Source organism: Acanthisitta chloris, unplaced genomic scaffold (genome assembly GCF_000695815.1).
Source record: "Acanthisitta chloris isolate BGI_N310 unplaced genomic scaffold, ASM69581v1 scaffold10820, whole genome shotgun sequence".
NCBI lineage: Eukaryota > Metazoa > Chordata > Aves > Passeriformes > Acanthisittidae > Acanthisitta > Acanthisitta chloris.
Window position 1 is genome coordinate 6286 of NW_008651128.1, and position 20574 is coordinate 26859.

The 20574-nt window shown below is 49.3% G+C and overlaps 1 protein-coding gene across 1 annotated transcript in view; it reads right to left on the bottom strand.

The window, feature by feature from the left end:
* LOC103799552 (immunoglobulin superfamily member 21-like) overlaps positions 1-12473 on the bottom strand; it is a gene marked incomplete at both ends in the record, with an annotated part of 18755 nt that extends 6282 nt beyond the window's left edge. Inside the window, 3 exons of the mRNA XM_009071885.1 lie at positions 160-281; positions 10122-10234; positions 12373-12473. Coding sequence (XP_009070133.1) covers positions 160-281; positions 10122-10234; positions 12373-12473 — 336 coding nt within the window. The remainder of the gene's footprint in view (positions 1-159; positions 282-10121; positions 10235-12372) is intronic.
* Positions 12474-20574: the final 8101 nt, after the last annotated feature.

Below are 20574 nucleotides of genomic sequence, written 5' to 3' on the forward strand. Positions count from 1 at the left end.
CAACTCCCTCAGCCTGTCCTCATAGGGAAGGTGCTCCAACCCTCTTAGCAACTTTGTGCCCTCCTCTGGACTTGCTCCAACAGTTCCATCCCCTCAACTATTCCAAAATGGGGAAAAATTCCTGAAAACAGGGAATCAAAATTGCCATGAAGGACTCACCGCACTGTGGACTGGTACACCAGGTCCTCCCTTTTCCGATAGTTCTCCATTTGGGAGAAGTTGGTAGAGAACATGGCATCAAAGGTGAAGATCTTCTGCTTGATGGTGCCACCATCAGTGACCTGTGACAGAAATCAACCCCATTTAGGAGGTAGCCAGGGTTAATTTTGGCAATTCTGAGTAGCTTTGTGATGACTTTTTAATATTTAAAAGGTTTTTAGTTTTGGTCTTTTAATATCTTTATATATTTTAATGTTAAAGACTTTAAATACATTTTCATGTTAAAGACTTTGATTCTATTTATCTTCATATTTTTATTCAATGTATTTTAATATTTATAATAGACTTCTTCAAATATTTATATAGAGAATCAGAGAATTACAGAATCATTAAGGCTGGAAAAGACCTCCAAGACATTGAATCCAACCCGTGACCCATCACCACCTTGTCAACTAGAGCAGAGCACTGAGTGCCATGTCCAGTCATTTCTAGAACACTTCCAGGGATGGTGACTCCACCACATCCCTGGACAGCACATTCCAGTGTCTAATTACCCTTTTTTCACTAGTTTTCTCCTGGATAATTTATACTGGATTCTTCCTGATGTCCTACTTGAACCTCTCCTGATGCAACTTGAGGCCAGTTCCCCTTGTCCTGTCCCTTGTTCCCTCTGAGGGATTCCCTGCCCAATGCCCCTTTCTCCTCATGGGGGAAGGACTGGCCTTCCTTGGCTGAAGATTATGTAAAAAACCCTCCAACTAGGAAGAGATAAGCTCTTTTTAAAAATAGCCAGATCGGGGTGCTGGCCAGGCCCTGCCACCTGTTGCTGGCTGCTTGCATGGGATATGTTTAGTAAAAGGGAAGATCCAGCACTGCCCTAGGACTGGAGGTGTCCCAGCAGTGCCAGCACAGAGGGATGGTCACTGCCCTGGTCCCATGGCCACACCATGGCTGGTACAAGCCAAGTGCCATTGGCCTCTTGCCCACCTGGGCACACCTGGGCACACCTGAGCTCATGTCCAGCCGCTGCCACCACCACCCCCAGGTCCTTTCCCAGCTCTCCAGCCACTCTGCCCTGAGCCTGGAGCATCCATGGGGTTGTGGTGACCCAAGTGAGGACTCAGCACTTAGCCTTGTTGAACCTCACACCCTGTCCCATGGATCAGCCTGTCCTGCTCTCCCTGCAGAGCTTCCCGCCCTGCAGCAGCTCCACATCCCTCCCAGCCTGGTGTCATCTACAAACTTCCTGACTGTGCACTCGATATCTTTCTTGATGTTCAATAAATATTATTTATTTATATTAAGCCTGATGAGATGAAAGGCAAAATCCACATGTTTTCATCCAGTTATCACATTCCTGACTCCAGTCTCCAGGTACTTGCTGAGGTTGTAATTTTTAAGTGGAAAAAAGGCTCTTTTTAGGACTGGGGAGGACTTGTTTCTCCCCTATGTCTCTCAGTGCCTTCAGATTTATCTCCCACACTTGTGAGAAGGAATTTTAGTAGGAAATTAAAGAGGAAGAGGCAGAGGGAAGCAATGCAGGTGGAGATGTGCATTTTGGGGCTAAACCAGCTCAGATTGATCCATCAGAGGGTTAGAATAGTGATATTTTTAAAAACAAATCAGACACAGGTAATTCTGAGGCTTGATCCTCCCAAATCAGCATCTCCTGGGGACAAGATCCCACTCTCCCCACTCAACACTTCTCTCCCACTGGGACAAAACTCCTCTTTGATTCTAGAATTCCTCTTTTCCCCCTCTTTTATGGCAAAAAGGGAGGGAACAGTAGAAAAAAAAGCTGTCAGTAAACCACCTCTTCAAATTTATTCACCCAGACTGAGGCTTTTATGGCAAAGAAAATACATGCTGGCACAGACATGAGATAAAGAACTGCAGGAAGAATTATTGGAGCTGTAAATCTCTGGCCCTGGGAACCAGGAGAAGTTTTCAAGGACACATCTGATTTTCCCTGACTTATTTACCCCCTGGGGTAAGTTTGAAGAGAAATCTCAGAGCTGCTCCTGGATGGAGAAACTCTTTGTATATCATCTTAAAGGGGTTTTAGGGATTATTTTAGGGATACAACAGTGCCAGGAGGGAAGCTCCAGGGATGGGGAGTGGTGGAGATGACACCCACAGACCAGGAGTTTGCAGCCACAGGAGTTTCCCAACACATCTGGATGGATGTGGGTACAACATCAAGCTCCATCCAAGGAGAGGAGTGGGAAAATGCAGCTGGAAGTATCATTCATGCCACTGTTCACTCCTCCACGGACCCCTCACATCCCCTGAGGATACACAGCAAGGGAAGATGCCAAAGCCTGGGCACATCCTCAGGGGATTACAGGCAGTTAATAGGCTCCTAGGAAAAGGCACATAGAAAATAGTTTCTCTCCAGGGATTAGACCTACTTTCAGCCTTTCATCTGTGCCCTGGGGTCATTTTTTTGGAGAGGAGCTCCATATATAAAGTTGCTGATAAGCCCAGGGGGGTGTGAGAGCAGCCAAACCCCATGTTTCCTGCTGGGGATAAAAAAGGATGATAATTGAGCAGCAGCCAATGGTGACTGTCCCAAATTATATCTCCACATCAAGGAGTGTAAGGAAAAGGGGCATGAGGAGAGGAAAAGCACGTTTAAGGCATCGGAGCCCAGCTCAGCCAGCCCGAGGCTACATGATGCATTATTTATAGATCCCAGTAAAAATCTTATTCCTGACAAAAACCCTGAGATTGCCACTGCACAGGGACACATTAACCTCCTGCTCCTTCCTGCTGTCACAGAGGCAGCTCCCTCCTGCCACCCTCACCTCGCTGGTGACCTGACCATTTGCTGTCCCCAAAATACATCAGTACCATTAATATCACTGGAACCTCTTGCTGGGATGTTCAGAGGGTTCGATAAGTATTGGGAAGTGATGGATGTGGGACCAAGGGGATGGAGGGAGTGATTTTGGGGGACAAAGTGGCTTGTAAAGGGGCATCATTGGGCTCCAGTCCAGACTTTGTGTCCTGGGGCTTAATGGACATCATTTCTCCAAGCAAATGGACAAGCACTTGTTATGGAAAGAGGAAAAATACCCTGGAGGGACTTCAAGGAGTGACTGCAATGCTCAGGGTGTTTGGAGGGGAGCATTGGGGTCTGCAGTGTCCAAGTACACATCACTAGGGTCTGCAGTGTCCAAGTGCACGTCTGAGCCACAGAGAGAAACTCATCATGTTGGAAAACCCCTTTTTGAGCTTTTTTTTCTGCCTCCCTCACCTGCTCCCTTGAGATTCCACATTTAGCTCTGCTGGCTGAGATCCAACCTCCCTCCCTGAGCTCACTGGACTGCTCACTCCTCCCTTGCTCACAGCCACCAGCATCAAATTTACCCTCCAAAAACACAGAGTAGCTGCTTTATTTGCTCAAATCCAGATAGTTTCATCCCAAAATGCACATCATGACCCACCTCCATCCCTGAAGGGCATCACTACCCCCTTCTCCAACATCCCTAAACCACATGAATGATCCAATCAATATTATAAGAGGCTTGTGCAATTTTGGGAGGCACATCCCGGTCTCCCTGCTGATGCCCTCAGAATGGAGAACTCAATAAACTCTGTTGATGCTCATGACCTTCTCTCCCTGCCTGAGCATGAGGAATTAAAAGAGTTCCCCATCCTGACACTTAAATTATCATCTCTGAGGTGTGGAGCCAACCCAGCCAGCGCTGAGATGAATGGCACGAGTCAGACTTCTCACAGCTGCCGGCCCAAAATCTCTCCATCAGCAGCTTTGCTGGGATTTTAGAAAATTTCTCCACATCTATAAAACTGGAGGTTGCTCCTAAAGGGAAGCAGGTTTGGAAATTGGAAGCACAACACATTGTAAATTGGGTTGACTTGAAAACTTGGAGTGGGATTTGAGTTTCTGGGAGATGTTTTCTAGGAGTGAGGGGTAAAATGCAGCATCCCAGTGTCTCCTCCTGAGCATCCCAAATTTGCTGAGGGTCTGGGCTTTCCCAGCATAGGGAAAAGGTTTGGAGCAGCTCAGCACATCATGTGTGCCCTTTGCTTGGCTTCCACACCCTGCCTGTCCCTTCCCAGTGTCTCCTCATGAGCATCCCAAATTTGCCAAGGCTCTGAGCTTTCCCAACAGAATTGTATGGCATAGGAAGGATTTGGAACAGCCTCAGCACGTGTGCCCTTTGCTTGGCTCCTCCATCTCCCCAATCTCCTCCCAGCATCTCCTCCTGAGCATCCCAAATTTGCCAAGGCTCTGGGCTATCCCAGCACAGGGAAAGGGTTTGGAATAGCCTCAGCACATCATGTGTCCTTCACTTGGCTCCTCCACCTCACCTGCCCCCTCCTCCTGTCTCCTCCTGAGCATCCCAAATTTGCCAAGGCTCTGGGCTATCCCAGCACAGGGAAAGGGTTTGGAATAGCCTCAGCACATCATGTGTCCTTCACTTGGCTCCTCCACCTCACCTGCCCCCTCCTCCTGTCTCCTCCTGAGCATCCCAAATTTGCTGAGGCTCTGGGCTTTCCCAGCATCGGCAAAAGATTTGGAACAGCCTCAGCACATCATGTGCCTGCTGCTTGGCTCCTTCACCCCACTCACCCCTCCCACACCCCAGTGTCTCCTCCTGAGCATCCCAAATTTGCTGAGGCTCTGGGCTTTCCCAGCACAAGGAAAAGATTTGGAATAGCCTCAGCACATCGTGTGCCCTTCGCTTGGCCCCCCCACCCCTCCTGCCCCTCCTCTGGAGCCGGTGCTGCTGCAAGCAGTGACTTTATCACTGTCACCAGCAACATTTCCCGCTCGGAGCCACCGTGGGAGCTGCTGGCCGGAGCTGTAATGTCTCATTGCTCCTAATGGGCAGTGGCAGAGGAAGTCCCCGCGGGGACAGTGCTTTGTCACCATCGATCAGGTGGCTCTGAGCAGTGCCACCACCAGCTGGAATACATCAGCCCCCACTTGCTGTGCTGGCAGATTTTGGAATCCCCCCAGTCTTTGCCAGGCAGAGAGAGACCCTCAGAGCAAAGTGCTTTGTAATGCACATACACCGAGCTGGGGGGGCTAGAGAGAGCAATTACCATACACCATGGATACTACAAGAGGCAATAACCACACACCATGGGTGCTGCAGAGAGTAGTGCCTGTGCACCATGTATACTACAAGGAGCAAGTACATACACCATGGGTGCCATGGAAATACCCATACACTGTGGATGCTACAAGGAGCAAACCCCATACATCATGGGTGCTACAGAAATCCTCATACACCATGGGTGCTACAAGGAGCAATTCCCATACACCATGGATGCTGTGTAACTACCCATACACCATGGATACTACAAGGAGCAATTCCCATACACCAAGGTTACTATGGAGAGCAATGTCCATACACCATGGATACCACAATGAGCAAGGCTACTATGGAGAGCAATGCCTGTGCACCATGGGTACAATTACCATACACCATAGATACTACAAGGAGCAATATCCCATACACCATGGGTACTATAGAGAACAAGGCCTGTACATCATAGATGCTACAATGAACAATACCCATACACCATAGGTGTTAGGTAACTACCCATACACCATGGATACTACAAAGAGCAATACCCATACACCATGGATTCTATGGAAAGCAATGACCATCCACCATGGATACTACAATGAGCAAGTGCACTACAGGTGCTACAGGGAGTAATACTTGTGCACCATGGGTACTACAATGAGCAACACCCATACACCATAGATGATACAGAGAGCAATGCCTATGCACCATGTGTGCTATGGAAATGTCCATTACTCCATGGATACTACAAGGAGCAATACTCATACACCATGGGTGCTACGGACAGCAACGCCCATCCACCATGGATACTACAATGAGCAAGGCTACTACAGAGAGCAATGCCTGTGCCCCATGGGTGCTACAAGGAGCACTGCCCATACAAGAGAGAAGCCAGCATTGCCAGCTCCAGCTCAGAGTTATTTTTCTTCTTGCTAATTAGACTGAGCACCAAACTCTAATTACTCACAGCAGAGCGTCTGCCCCCAGCCCCGCGGGCTGCCCTCCATCCCCACTCTCTCTGCCATACAGCCCCGGGCCAAGCCCCCAGCCAGCACCAGGCAGAGGGAGAGCGAGCGTGGGAGCACTGCTCTGCACCAGGGAATCACTCCTGGCCCTTGTCTGACACCACAAAGCTGCAAACCACTTTTTTGCAATTACCATCAGCTGATCCAAGCACCATCCGAGCCCCTGGCTGTGTGTACAGCCTGGCTGCTGCCTCTCCCTCTTCCCTCTCTGCTGCCAGATGTCTGTACCGAGCCAGAACAGAGACTCAGAGGATTTCCCCTCCCTCTCCTGCTTCTGTATTATTTTTTTTAGAGCTCTGCACTGCTGCAAAAACTCATTTTCTCCCTCCCTATCCCTCGCACTGCGTGGCAGTGACCATACTAATCAGGTCTTGAGCACGACCCCCGAGACGCCAGCGCTGGAGCCAGATAACAGCTTGACAGCTCCGGGTCTTCCTGGCCTCATTACAGGCTGGTTTGCACGGCTGCCACCACCCTCTGCTCCTGCAAGGGGTTTGTGGGCACTCACCTAAGGGGCAAGGAGTTCAGACCCATGTTTATACATGTTCACGGGCATATCACACCTTCTGGAGGTGATTTGATGGTGGAAGGGGTGGGGGAATGTTAATTAACACCTCTGCAGATGGTGCATGTTGTTGTTCATGCTGTGAAAAAGTCCCTTTGCTCTTCTCAGGTCTCCTGAAATCTGCTGCATTTTGGTGGCTCACACTGAGGGGTTTTCTGACCTGAGGATAAGGTTGTCCCTTACTGCCAGCCTTGCTTACTGTCCCTCCCATGGAGCTCCCAGGGGATGGAGAGAGGATCTGGAGGTGCTGATTTGCAGTGTGGTGCTTCTTGGAGGGATTTTCCCCTTGGTAAGAAGCTCCTCATCAGTTTCAGCCTTGGTGTGTATAAACCCAGAGGGGTTTATACATCCACACTGGGGATATGGATGTATCCCACGGGTTATGGATACACCCCAAGAGTTATGGATGTGTTCCATGGGTTATGGATGCACTCCATGGGTTATGGATGAATCCTGATGGGTTATGGATGCACCCCAAGGGGTTATGCACCCACCCCATGGGTTATAGCAAAACCCCCATAGGCTGTGGATGCACCCCATGGGTTATGAATGTGCCCTTATACACCCACAATCATGGGTTATGGATGTAGCCCATGGGTTATGGATTCACTCCTTGGGTTATACATCCACCCTTGAAGAGTTTAAGGATGAACCTGTGGGTTATGGATGCATCTCATAGGTTATGGATGCACCCTGTGGGTTATGGTTGCACCCCAATGGGTTACACATGCTCCTGATGGGTTATACACCCACTTTGACAGGTTATACATGCACCCTGATGGGTCATGCACACTCCCAATGAGTCATACAGGCACCCCATGGGTTATGGCTGCATCCTGATGGATTATGCATGTTCCCCAGTGCATTAAGCACCTACTCCATGGTTTTCCACACTCCCAACAGGTTATGCACCCCATAAGTCATACATACACCCTGACAGGTTATACACACACCTCAATGGGTTATGGATGCTCCTGGTCTGCTACACACACCCTATGGTCTATCCACCCACCCTGCACCCTGATGGGTTATCCACACTCTCAATGAGTTCTGCATGCACCCTATGGGTTATGGATACTCCCTGTGGGTTATGGAGGCATTCCATGGGTCATGGAGGCATTCCATAGGTCATAGATGCATCCCATGGGTAATGGATGCACCCCATAGGTTATGGATGCATCCCATGGGTTATAAATGCACCCCATGGGTTATGGAGTCATCCCAAGGGTTATAGATGCACCCCATGGGTTGTGGATGCATCCCATGGGCTATGCACCCAGCCAATGCCCTACAAAACCTCTGCCATTGAGTTTGCTTCCATGCTCCCTTCTTTTGCCTTCCCCCTCCTGCAGCCTGACATGTGCCCCTGGAGCAGCTCAGCGTCCTTAAAACTCAACGAGCTCACTCTGCTCCCTGTCAAATAAACCATAGGAAAGAGGAGCCCCAGTGAGGCCCCACATCACCCTGCTCCACTGCTCTGCTGCTGTGTTAGGATGATTTACAAGGGGTATAAATATAACTCCTTAGCTCCAGCATCTCCTCCTCGGCTCCCTGAATCCATCCATCACCTCCTGCATGAGGGAGCTGCAGCTGGGGAGGTTTGGGCAGCTGCAAAAGTCCATGAGTGAGACAAAATGGGAGGAAAAAAGTGGATAAACCCACTAAAATCAGGAGGGAATTCAAGAAATCCTGAGCTGCTCCATGAAAACCCAACTTCCAAATGCAGGAAACTTGCTGGGGAAGGAGAAAAAGGGAAGAGGGGGGTAAAAAAGAACTGGAAGAAAGGGGGATTTGTGGTGATAAAAATAAAAGCTGGGCTATTTTTTCCCTTCCCATTCTCTCTGTGGTTTCACAGAGCATAATTTGCTCGGCCGCCCTGGTGCATCAGCCTCTCACTGAGGTTCTCCTGCAGCCCTCCTCGCAGGGGGATTATGCAAATCCAGCCCCAGCACACGAGAAAGTGGGTTAATCCAATATTACTGAGTGGAAAAGGGAAGGAAAAACCTAGTGGTGATGGCAGTGCTGGCAGGAAAAAACCTTCTCCCCAAAAGAAGGGGGAGACAAAGCCAATTACAAGCTGCAGTTGAGAGTTTGGGGCAGGTTTGGGGTTTTTTTTGATGACATTCTTCTGCTTGACTCTCCTATCCACCATTCAGGTGTGCTCCTAAATGTTATGTGTGTCTACATACAGATATTTATAGCAAAAACCAGCCAAGACTTGATGGAAATACTCCTGTGCACACACCACACTTCAGCAACTGAATATATATCAGTCCAGAGAGTACCTTTTCCTATTTATAAACCTGCTGGATGTGAAGAAGAGCTTTAAGGCAGAGATGCTCCTTGTTCAGGGAGCAGAAACAAGATGGTAAGCCCAAGGAAAAATATTCCTAGGTGAAAGGCAGCTACTTCATCCGATGCTACCAAACCTGTTTGCCCTTTCTTTCCCTCCTCCATGATCAAAGAACTGAGTTTTTCCCATCCTGGAAAACTTCAGGTTTTCTCTGCTCAAAGCACCATGAGGGTTTTGTTTGTGTTTAGCAGCTTATCCTGAAATTCCCTGGAGAAAGCCAAAAGTACTGTTCTGGTTTGTTACGTCTGAGGCTGGAACAAGGCTCAGTGCAGACAGGAGTGATGCTGGTAGGGAGGGAAGCTCCAGCCTTCAAATTCCCCCTGCCCAAATAACACCAGATGCTGTCAGTCTTGCTTCCCTCCAGATCTGCATCCCATACCCATAAATACTTCAGGGACACAGATGAGAAAGGTTTTTGGGGGAGGCTTGAAGAGCCCAACGTGAAGAGTCAACATGAAGAGCTCAGCATTGCTCCCCAAGCCTCAAACACCTCAATTTTGCCTGATTTCCCACGTTTTCCCCCTAATTTCCCCCTTCCCCTCTCTCTTTTTTTGCACCACTTCACACCCAACATGCAAATCCTCTTTATAAGCTGTGCTGACCTGAGCTCCAGACTCCCAAATCCCAACCAGCACCAACCCTCCGTGTAAACCCCCAGCACCGAGCTGAGCCTATCAACCCCAAATCCACCTGGAAAACCTAACAAAACACCTGGAAAAAGTCTCCTGGAGCTCTTAGGATGATCACAAAGCCATCCTACATCCCTGCCCACCCAGGTTGCCAGCAGCCAGCCTGCCTGCCTCCTTCCTGGAATCGATATTCCCATCAGAGAGAGCTCTGTCTGCCTTTCCCTTCTCCATCCAGCCTTGACCTTCTGTCCTCCAGGAGCAAAGCAGTCAGTGGCTTCACATTCCCATCCCCAAGGGCAGGGAAGAGGCTTTGGCGCCGCTTACCCGGTACCAGACGATCTCCCTCATCTTCCCATCCGTCTTGAAGTTGCATTTCAGAGTGACAGCGTCTCCCACCACCACGGGAGGCAACGGCTCGATACTGACCGTCAGGTAAGCTGGAAAGGGGAAAAACAGGGAGAAAAAGAGGGATGAGCTGCCAGGGAAGGATGGGCAAGGTGCTAGAATAGTGTTCTGGGATGGTTTATGGTATAGCTTTGCTGTAGGGAGTGAGCGTTGGCTGCATCTCACAGCAGGGACAAGCCCATCAGTGTGGTGTCTTGTCCTCTCACAGTGAGGAATTTTGGCTGCTCCCAATAAACCAAAAAAAAAAAAAGACAAGCTGAAGAAAATCCTTCCTGAATTTGGGAAAATCCCACTCTTCCCCTCCACAAACTCCAGCTCATCCTTCCTGTGAAGATACTGGCACTGACTTCGTTTCCACCATCTTCTGCCCCACACTGGCTCTCTCCCCACTGCAGACCACATTTCCCTGCCCTGTGCTTGCTTAAAAACTCCCTAAATTGCTCATTCCTTATGGGAATGGAGCCAACAGATTCATCAGAAGACACACAAACCCCAACCTGTGTTTTTACAGCCCAGCCTTGGCTCACAGCCTGCTCCTTCCCTATCTCCCCCCTAGCTGGATGCTGAATCCATCCTCGTCGCTGAGGGAAAATCAGAGCACGGGTGGCTCTGTCTGGTCGTTTCCTCCCTCTTTCCCCTCGATTTGCTGCAAAACTATTGCAGGAGCACGGAGCAGGCAGGGTCAGGAGGGCAGGCAATTGCATTCCTATTTTATTTTTTCTCTATTTCCTCAGGCTGTTGGAAGATGACAGATTGACAGCCTGGCAGATCCAAGCCTTTCTTTAGCAGCCTGTACCCTGATCACACCCATTTAACACCATCTGCAACCAGGACACCCCAGAACAACCCTTAACCCACTGCAAAAATCCTTTTTCTTCTAATTACTGCTTGAATCAGGAGGAAAAACAACACAGACAAAGTTCAGAGCACTGGGAAAACAGGAGCAGGGATGGAAACAGAGCTGCAAAACCAGAGCCTCCTTTGCAGACAAATGCCCTCAAAGAGCAGAAGGTGATTTTCCCTGTCCCCCACCAGTGAATCAAGGCTCAGCATCACTTGTAAAACAACTTGTCGGTGTTTTTGCTATAAATCTGAGGCAGGACCTGCGGGAGAGCACGCTCCACACACACGTGCTGCTGCGCCAGCGAGGCAGTGTGGCCTGGCATATTGAGCATGGGGCTGTGAACCTGGAGAAACCCTTCTAGTGCTGCTTTTGGGGGGCTACAATAGCAGCTTTGCTGCTGCAGCCAGCTGGATGTAAGGAAATATAGGGGGGAAAAAATGGTTTGGGGATTTTTTGGAGGTGTTTTGGGGTGTATCATAGTGGGTGCAGAGTGAGGGTGAAATCATAGAATCAGAGACTCAGAGAATTTTAGGGGTTGGGATGGAGCTTAGAGATGATCCAGCCCCAACCCCCTGCCCTGGGCAGGGACACCTCCCACCAGAGCAGGTTGCTCAAGGCTTTAGCCAACCTGGCTGTGAACACTGCCAGGCTTGGGGCAGCCACAGCCTCCCTGGGCAACCTGGGACAGTGTCTCACCACCCTCACAGGAAAAAACTGTTTCCTAATATCTAGACTAAATCCTAACATCCTAATGCCTAGCTGCATCCAGCCCTGAAATGACAGAATAATCAGAGTTGGAAGAATCCTTGAGGATCATCTAGTCCAACTCTTGGCCCTGCACAGAACATCCCTGAGAATCCCACCCTGTGCCTGAGAGCATTGGCCAAACACTCCTGGAGCTCTGTCAGCCTTGGGGCTGTGACCACTGCCCTGGGGAGCTGTTCAGTGCCCAAACACCTCTGGGTGAAGAATCATCTCCTAATATCCAACCTAACCCTCCCCTGACAACTTCAGACCATTCCCTCAGGTCCTGCCACAGGTTGCCAGAGAGCAGAGATCAGTGCTGCCCCTGCACTGCCACTCGAGCATCAATGATGTGTCTGCATAGAAAGATGGAATTTAAGATTGCATCACTGGGAACTCATCCTGGCACCTCCCTCATGCTGAGAGCAACCCAAATCCTCACCAGCATCCCTGCTCCATCAGGGCCAGAGTCTTTCCAGCCTCTCCCTTGGCTGGCCAGGGTTTATTTTAGCTTGCTAAATCAGGATTAATTCCTTGCGATTGCCAACGCAGCACGAGGTCCCCTTGAATTCGGGGCTTTGCAGATAGAAAGAGGCAGTGATGGGAGAGGGAGGAGGAGGAGGAGGGATGTGAGGAAGGTCAGACGAGGTCTTGCAGCGACTGCCCCGATTCCCCTCGCTTCACTTTTGACATTTCCAAAAGCAACATGAGCAACAGGCACGGAGCAAAGGGAGGAGGATGAGCAAATGTTTGGCAGCACAGTAGCAGCTGCCCAAAGGAAATGGGGGATGGATTCGTGCAGGGGACAGAGTCTCCATGCGTGCGGAAAAGCTCTGACTTCAGCAAGCAGCTCTGGGAGCCTCCGGGCGAAATTCCACCTCCCTCCTACCCCCGGCGAGGATCAACAGGGCGATTAGACAAAGCCGACGGCAGAACCGACGGTGACAAAGTCGGAGCTAAGATTGCATTTTCCCTCGTGCTTACGAACTACTGAGACACAGGAGTTCCCAGCTCATAACTGCAGCATCTCCAGATGGTTTTCCAGCCCTCTTCCCACGGTATTCCCTTTCAGAGCCTGTGTGCTGCAATGGGAAGAGGAAGCATCTCCATCCCGGATGTTTTGGTGGTGCTAAGACCATCTCCTGGTGTTTGGTGGCTTTTAAAGTCAAAAATACCCAAGCTTGGGTGGCCCCAGTCACTCTCCTCCACTCAGGTAAGGCAAATGCATCAGCCCAAGCATTTCCCCAGCAAATTCCCCTGCAAACACCTTCCCAACCTGCATCATCTGGATGGGTCAAAAGAAGCCAAAATGAGCTCTTTTTTCCCCCCTCTGCTCCCTTCATGTGCTGCAAACCCACTTTGAGATAGCAAAGGCAGCAGCTTCCACCTCTACTCCTCATAATCTGGGTGGCCCCAGACACTCATGTGCAGCAAATGCATCAGCCCAAGCATTTCCCCAGCAAATCCCCCTGCAAACACCTTCCCAACCTGCATTATCTGGATGGGTCAAAAGAAGCCAAAATGAGCTTTTTTTCCCCCCCTCTGCTCCCTTCATGTGCTGTAAAACCACTTTGAGATAGCAAAGGGAGCAGCTTCCACTTCTACTCCTGGTAATTTTAGCTTGGCTGGTCCTTAAATTTAGATAACTAGTCCTTTGAAAATGCCTGAGTGTAACCATAGGATGCTCCTGCACTTCTCCTGAGCAGATCCTGCATGGAAAAGGCAAAGCTCTGGAGCAACAAGATTTACTGCAGCAGGGCTGGGGGGACAGGGACCCTGCAGAGTGCTGATGCCAGAGCCCCAGCAGTGCCTGGAAGGGGAGGGAAGGTGAAACCCCACCTGCTCAAAGAGTGTCAAAGCTCAAATTCAGAACAAAATCACTCCAGAAGATGTGGAAAAGAAGGAGGGAAGAGCGAGAGGGAGAGCAGAGAGAAACAGATGCACAGTCCCCACAGGAGCCAGGCCCCAAAATGCTAAGGATGTATGTAGGGGAGGGGGAAAAGCAGGGAAAACAAAGTCAGGCACTGAAAAATAAAACAGAAATCCAGATGGAGCCGTCCAAAACCTGCTGTTTTGCTGTGGTTGATGTGCGAATCTCATCCCTCATCCTCCCCTTCCCTTCGCTTTCCGACAGAGGACAACTGTGAAGTGTCACCACTCCTCAAAATCCACAATTTAGGCCCTTTTTTAGCTTTACTGGGGAGAAGCAACCAGCAGTGACAGGTATTGCTGAATTGAAGAACTATTTTAAAAGGGCTGAGCATCAGATTTGCACCTCCAAAGGAGGAGCCCGACCCAAATTCTCCGTCATCCCTTGCGTTATCAGCATCCCAAAGGCAGCTCCGAACCCCCAGGCTTCTCTCCTTCCCCTTTGCTCCTTTAAATAAGACATATTTTCTAGTGAACGGTGTGCCAGGCCACCCTCTGATTAGATTCAGACCTATGGAAATTCATCCCTCTGATTAGATAGCATCCCTGGGGAGAAAAGAGTATTTTTGCTAGCAAGCAGTGGGAATTCTTGCGACATCCAGTTTAAGGGGGATAAAAGAAAAGGGGAGGGGGGAGGAGGGGGAAGGGAGAGATAAATGAAATGTCCTTTTAAATCAGGAGTGACACATTAATAAAAGGAGCACATTGGAACATGCTCAGTGCTTTCAATTACAAAATAGCTGCGAGGGAGGAGGCAGGTTTCACTCTGGCCATGGATGTGGAGGATGAGGCTAGATGCTTCCATTGAGGCAAAAAAAAGTCCCATTTCTGCCTCATTTCAAAATCCCATCAGGGATTTTGGCACACAACAACAGCCACACACCCCATGGGGATTTCTAGGGATGAAGCATATGTGGCTGAACCCTCCAAATAGGCTGAGGTACCCCCGGAACGACAGAGGAGTGAGAGGTTGGGTGGGTGGTTGGGTGGGTGGCAGCCCCCCGAGGACAACACATCACAGCACCCCTTGGAGCCCTTGGGGTGATGGAGCCTTTCAGTGTGTCCCAGCACCACCAGGAAACCCCTTCCCATCCTCCCCACATACTTGGGATCTTTTAACCTACATCTAAATTAAACAGTCATCTGCTCATATCAACCAGTACCTCCATTCCCTGATTTCTCACCTCCCAGTGCTTCCCAAAAAGCTAACTTCAAGCTGAACAGAGAATCGTGGAATGGTTTGGGTTGGAAGGACCTTATAGCCCACGTAGTTCCAACACCCTGCCATGTTCCACTAGAACAGGTTGCCCCAGCCTGGCCTTGAACACTTCCAGGAATGAGGCAGCCACAGGTGATGATGGACTTTACCCCTTTGAGACATGTACTTTCTCTCTGGAATTTGTGTCAGGGGAGGTTTACACTGGATATTAGGCATAGGTTGTTCCTCCAAAGGTGTTTGGGCACTGAACAGCTCCCCAGGGCAGTGGTCACAGCCCCAAGGCTGACAGAGCTCCAGGAGCATTTGGCCAATGTTCTAAGGCAAAGGGTGGGAATCTCAGGGATGTCCTGTACAGGGCAGGAGTTGGATTAGATGATCCTCAAGGGTCCCTTCCAGCTCTGACTGTTGTGTGATTCTATGACCCTGCCCCCATTCCTGTATTTAGGGATAGTCATTTTGAGCAACCACAGCATTTCCATGGATCAGATGCCTCGGGATGGATCTGGAGGAGAGGACACGTGGGGATGCAGCTGCCCCATCCACCTCCATCACGTCCCACCATCCTTCAGGTGCCACCACATCCCCTCAGAGGCGATGGAGGGATAATATTAACACCTCATCATTTCAATCAGCCTGTGATTAGTGAGGCTTATACATAATTCACACCAGTTCCTCCAGTGCTTTCCACACTCACTTCCCCAAGCCTGGGCCAGAATGGGATGCAAATCCAAGTAGGGAATAGGAAAACAGGGACCAGGACTCCCTTAATCAGTGCAAAGCTGATTTTCATCATTTTCCAGGATTTATGAGAGGAGGAGACACTTTGCCCTTGCAAAAGAGCCAGTTGGGCTGACAACAGATTGCAAATCCCCTCCCAGAAAACCAGGGAGTGATCCTGCTCCCTGTTCCCAACCAGAGGAAGATGATGCCTGGCACAAGGGGTGATGAGCAGCCTGGAAGGTTCATGGCCAGGCACAAAGCACTAGGGACAGGGATGTCACCCCCACATGCTGGGGCTGAGCAGCATTAAGCAAACGCACTGTGACTTGCAGCACTTTGCAACATCTTGTTCATTAAAGATTAAACAGCAGCAGTTGCTCTCGTTCCTGTGAGCACAGCAAATACCTTCCCTCTCCCTTCCCAGCTCTGGTGATACTTTATTTATGATATTCCAGGACAATTTACAATTATAATATGTTACTGCCTCTCCTTGTTAGCCCAGGAGGGCTGCAAGGGACAAGAGCCAGCGAAGGATTTGCAGCTGGGCCCATCCAGAGTGGCCAAATTTTGCTGATCTTGAGTTTTTCCTCCTAGAAAGCTGCTGCACTGTTTGTTTGATTTTTTTCCCCTTTCAACAGAGGTATAAGTGTTGTTACACAAGTTAACAACAGCAAGTGGAATGGGAGGTGACACATGGACTCAGCATCAAGTTCCAAAGGAGATGGTCCTTTTGGAAAGGGGGAATATGAGTTGGAGGAGCTGTTTGTGTTTCCAAACTGCTCGTGGTTTAGAATCATAAAATCAGCAGGGCTGGAGAAGACCTCTGAGATCATCAAGTCCAACTATTAACCTGTCACTGCTGTAACCCCTAAACCCTAAACCATAACATCCAGACACCTCTTAAACACTCCCAGGGATGGTGACTCGACTCCCCCACTGGGCAATATTCCAGACCCTGAAAAATACAGGGGAGAATTTCCTGAGCATCTTTTCATGGCTCCATCCATGACTCAAACACCTCCATGGGGTGTCATCTCCCCATGACTCCACTTTCCCACATCCATCTCTATTCCTGTATCCATCAGCTATTTCTGCTGCATGACTTCCAGGGATGGTGACTCCACCACCTCCCTGGGCAAAAACCTATTCCAGTGCCTGAAAAATACAGGGGAGAATTTCCTGAGCATCTTTTCATGGCTCCATCCATGACTCAAACACCTCCATGGGGTGTCATCTCCCCATGACTCCACTTTCCCACATCCATCTCTATTCCTGTATCCATCAGCTATTTCTGCTGCATGACTTCCAGGGATGGTGACTCCACCACCTCCCTGGGCAAAAACCTATTCCAGTGCTTGAACACCCTAACAGGGGAAAAAATATTTCCTAACATCTAATCTGAATATTTTCCTTCAATATTCAGCTTTTCATTCAAGCCACCCAAAAGCTGAGCACCAAGAGGACTGAGCATCCCCAACCTCACCACTGCCCACCCCAAAATTGTGTTGGCTTTGGCAAAATGGCTTTATTTTATGCAATAAAACCCTGAAAGTCATCCTCACCCACCACGAGGAAGAGCCCTGCTGGCAGAGAGCAAATTGTATTAATGCTGTGTAAATAGGATATTAACAGGCCAACCAAACAATTAAGAGCCAGTAATTAAAATTCATCTTCCTTCACACCACGGCGTGTTAAAGTACAAACATTTCATTAGATGCCTCTTACCTCCCTCATTTGCATAAGTGGGAGGAAACAATTTGCAGCTGGATCTCTAATTATTCTTTATGGGGGAGTTGTTGGACCAAAGCAGCCCCTAAATCCTTAGGCACTGCCGAGCTAGGGAGATGTATGGAATATATAGGATAGTTAGAACATGCTCTGCTTTATTTTTCTCTAACTAATAGAATGCAATGGACACACTGAGCCTGACACATCCTATGGATGTATCTCGTGTCCTGTTAGCTCTTTGTGATGTAAATCAATAGCTTCAATCAATGCATCGATTGCACGTGGCTGCTTTGGCCTTTCAACCCCTTTTAAATGAAGATTAACTGAGCAAATCACTTCATTGGGGCTGCTGGGGACAGCCAGGCCCTGAGGGGTCTCCTTCAGTTCCTATTTCATGACCAAAAGGTGTCAAAACTAGAAAACAATGAAGTTTTACTGGTCAAATCTTATCACCATCCAAAGATTTTTTTTGCTTGCCCAGAGAAGCTCTGGCTGCTCCATCCCTGGGAGTTTTCCAGGTCAGGTTGGATGAGGATTGGAGCAACCTGGGCTGGTGGAAGGTGTCTCTGCCCATGGCAGAGGATGGAACAAGATAACCTTTAAGATCCTCCCAACCCAAATCATTCTAAGATTCTATGATTCTTGGAATGTATAAACACAAACCCCCAAACTCAGCTCCCAACAATCTCAGAGCTGCTGCCAAAATCCAGTTGAGCCAGGACTTTTAAATACTGCCCACAGCTTTTCCCCTTAAATCCTGGATTTCTCCTAGAAATCAATCAAAAAAAAGCAAAAGAACTTAAGCCTAATTCTGTGTCATGTCATGGTAGCCAACATCACTCGTGTGCAGCTGTCATGGAGAGCATCTTCACACCAAGCAATCATGTAAGGGCTTCCCAAAGAGTTTTGTCGATATATCTTAAGGAGAAATCAATTTTTAGACCAGTTTTGTCCTCATTAGGAGCACCACAGGCATATTTTATGTTCTTAAATGCCCAAATTGGCTCTTACCAGCACCAATAGCTCAGCCCAGGTATGGGGCAACAACACCATGGGTGGTACAGAAGTGAAGAGAGAGCTCAAAATGGATCATGCTGGGCTAAAAACATGTTCCAAATGAATCAGAATCAGAGAATTTGAGAGGTTGGAATGGAGTTTTTGGAATGGAGTTTAGAGGTCATCCAGCCCCAACCCCCTGCCCTGAGCAGGGACACCTCCCACCAGAGCTGGTTGCTCGAGGCTTTAGCCAACCTGGCTGTGAACACTGCCAGGGTTGGGGCAGCCACAGCCTCCCTGGGCAACCTGGGACAGTGTCTCACCACCCTCATGGGGAAAACTTCTGCCTAAGATCTATCCTAAATTTCCCTTTTTCCATTTCTCCCCATTCCTCCTTGTCCTGTCCCTGCAGCCCCTAACACTGAGTCCCTCTGCAGCTTCCCTGGGGCCCCTTGAGCTCCTGGCAGGTTGCTCTGAGGTCTCCACACAACCTTCTCTTCTCCAGGCTGAACAACCTCCAACTCTTTCAGTCTGTCCTTGTAGGGAACACTGCCAGGGTTGGGGCAGCCACAGCCTCCCTGGGCACCCTGTGCCAGTGTCTCACCACCCTCACAGGAAAAAAAAACTTCTTCCTGATGTCTAACCTAAACTTCCCTCTTTCAATTTTGTACCCATGCTTCAGCTCAGTGGGTTTTCATGCACATCAGCACAAGCTCAGTGTGAGAAATGACTTCAGACACAGAAAGGGAGAGTTTGGAGCACTTTGGGGGTGTAAATGCAATGGGTGATTTGGGTTGTGGGAGCCTCAGGGTGCTGTGGTGTCCTCCTCTCTCTCTGACAACTATCTCCTGCCTCTTGTCCATCTATTCCTTCCACATTTCCACCTTTCCTTCTCCTCTTTCTCTCTCTCACCTCCTCGAGCAGCAGCTCTATCCATCACCAAGTGCTGCCTAATAAACCCATGTAAACAGCAGCTTTGTACAAGCTCGTCACCACCTCCGGAGCGTGTCCCGACAAACAAATCCTGGTGGGATAGATAGAGCCATCGGATCAGCTCCATGGCTCGGCCATGGACTGAAACAAACCTGCTCTAACGTCTTCATCGTGTTTTCTGCGTGAAGGCTCATGGCTGAGGCTGTTCCAGCTCAGCGGAGCACAAGATGAGAAAGCTCATTCCCAGCTCAGCTTCTTCCACTCACGGCGGCAACTTCGTGCTTGTACTACATCTCCGTCAGGGCTTTGGCCTCTAATCCCTGGGGCTTGGTCATTCCGGTAAAAAGATGGATGCTTTGAAGCAAAATGGTCAGTGTTTGGCTGGAGGAAGCTCATGCCCTGCTACAAAGAGCTGGGATGAGCTTGGATTCAGCAGCTGGATGCTCAATGGATCCCTCAACCTGAAAATCAGGTGATTTCCCAGAGAGTAAGCCTGAGACACATTGTTGAGAGCAGAAATCCTGACACCAGGAAGCCAAGGATGACATCCTGCCCACCCTGAGAGCCCTGAGGCACTGTGAAGCCAAATCCACTGACTACAACATGAGAGAAGGGGAAGAAGTGATGGTTTGGGGGTGGTAGGTGATAGGTTTGGAGGAAAACGATAGCTACTGGACAACCAGGAGCAGTAGGAATTTGAGGGTATGAGGATGGGAATTTAAGGGGTGAATGGGAAAAATATCTTCCATTTGGATGATATTTTAACCCCTCCAACACTGAAGACTGAGCTCACCCCTAGAAGAGAATTTCTTTGCATGGAAACACACGAAGAAAGAGCAGAGACCCAACCAAACCCAACAGCCACTTGTGCAACAAAAAGGTTTGAAGGGAAGCAACGGCCACTGGACAACTGGGAGCAGTAGGAATTTGGAGGTATGAGGATGAGAATTTATGGGATGAATGAGAAATACCTTCCACCTGGGTAATTCCACCCTCCAAGGCTGAAGACTGAGGATACTCCTGAAACTGGAGTTCTCTCCACAAAAACACATGAAGAAAGACCAGAGACCTAACCAAACCCAATAGACACTTGGGAACAACCAGTTTGTTAGGAACTGCAGGGACAGGACATGGAGGAATGGGGAGAAATGGAAAGAGGGAAATTTAGATTAGATATTAGGCTGAAGTTTTCCCTGTGAGGGTGGTGAGACACTGTCCCAGGTTGCCCAGGGAGGCTGTGGCTGCCCCAACCCTGGCAG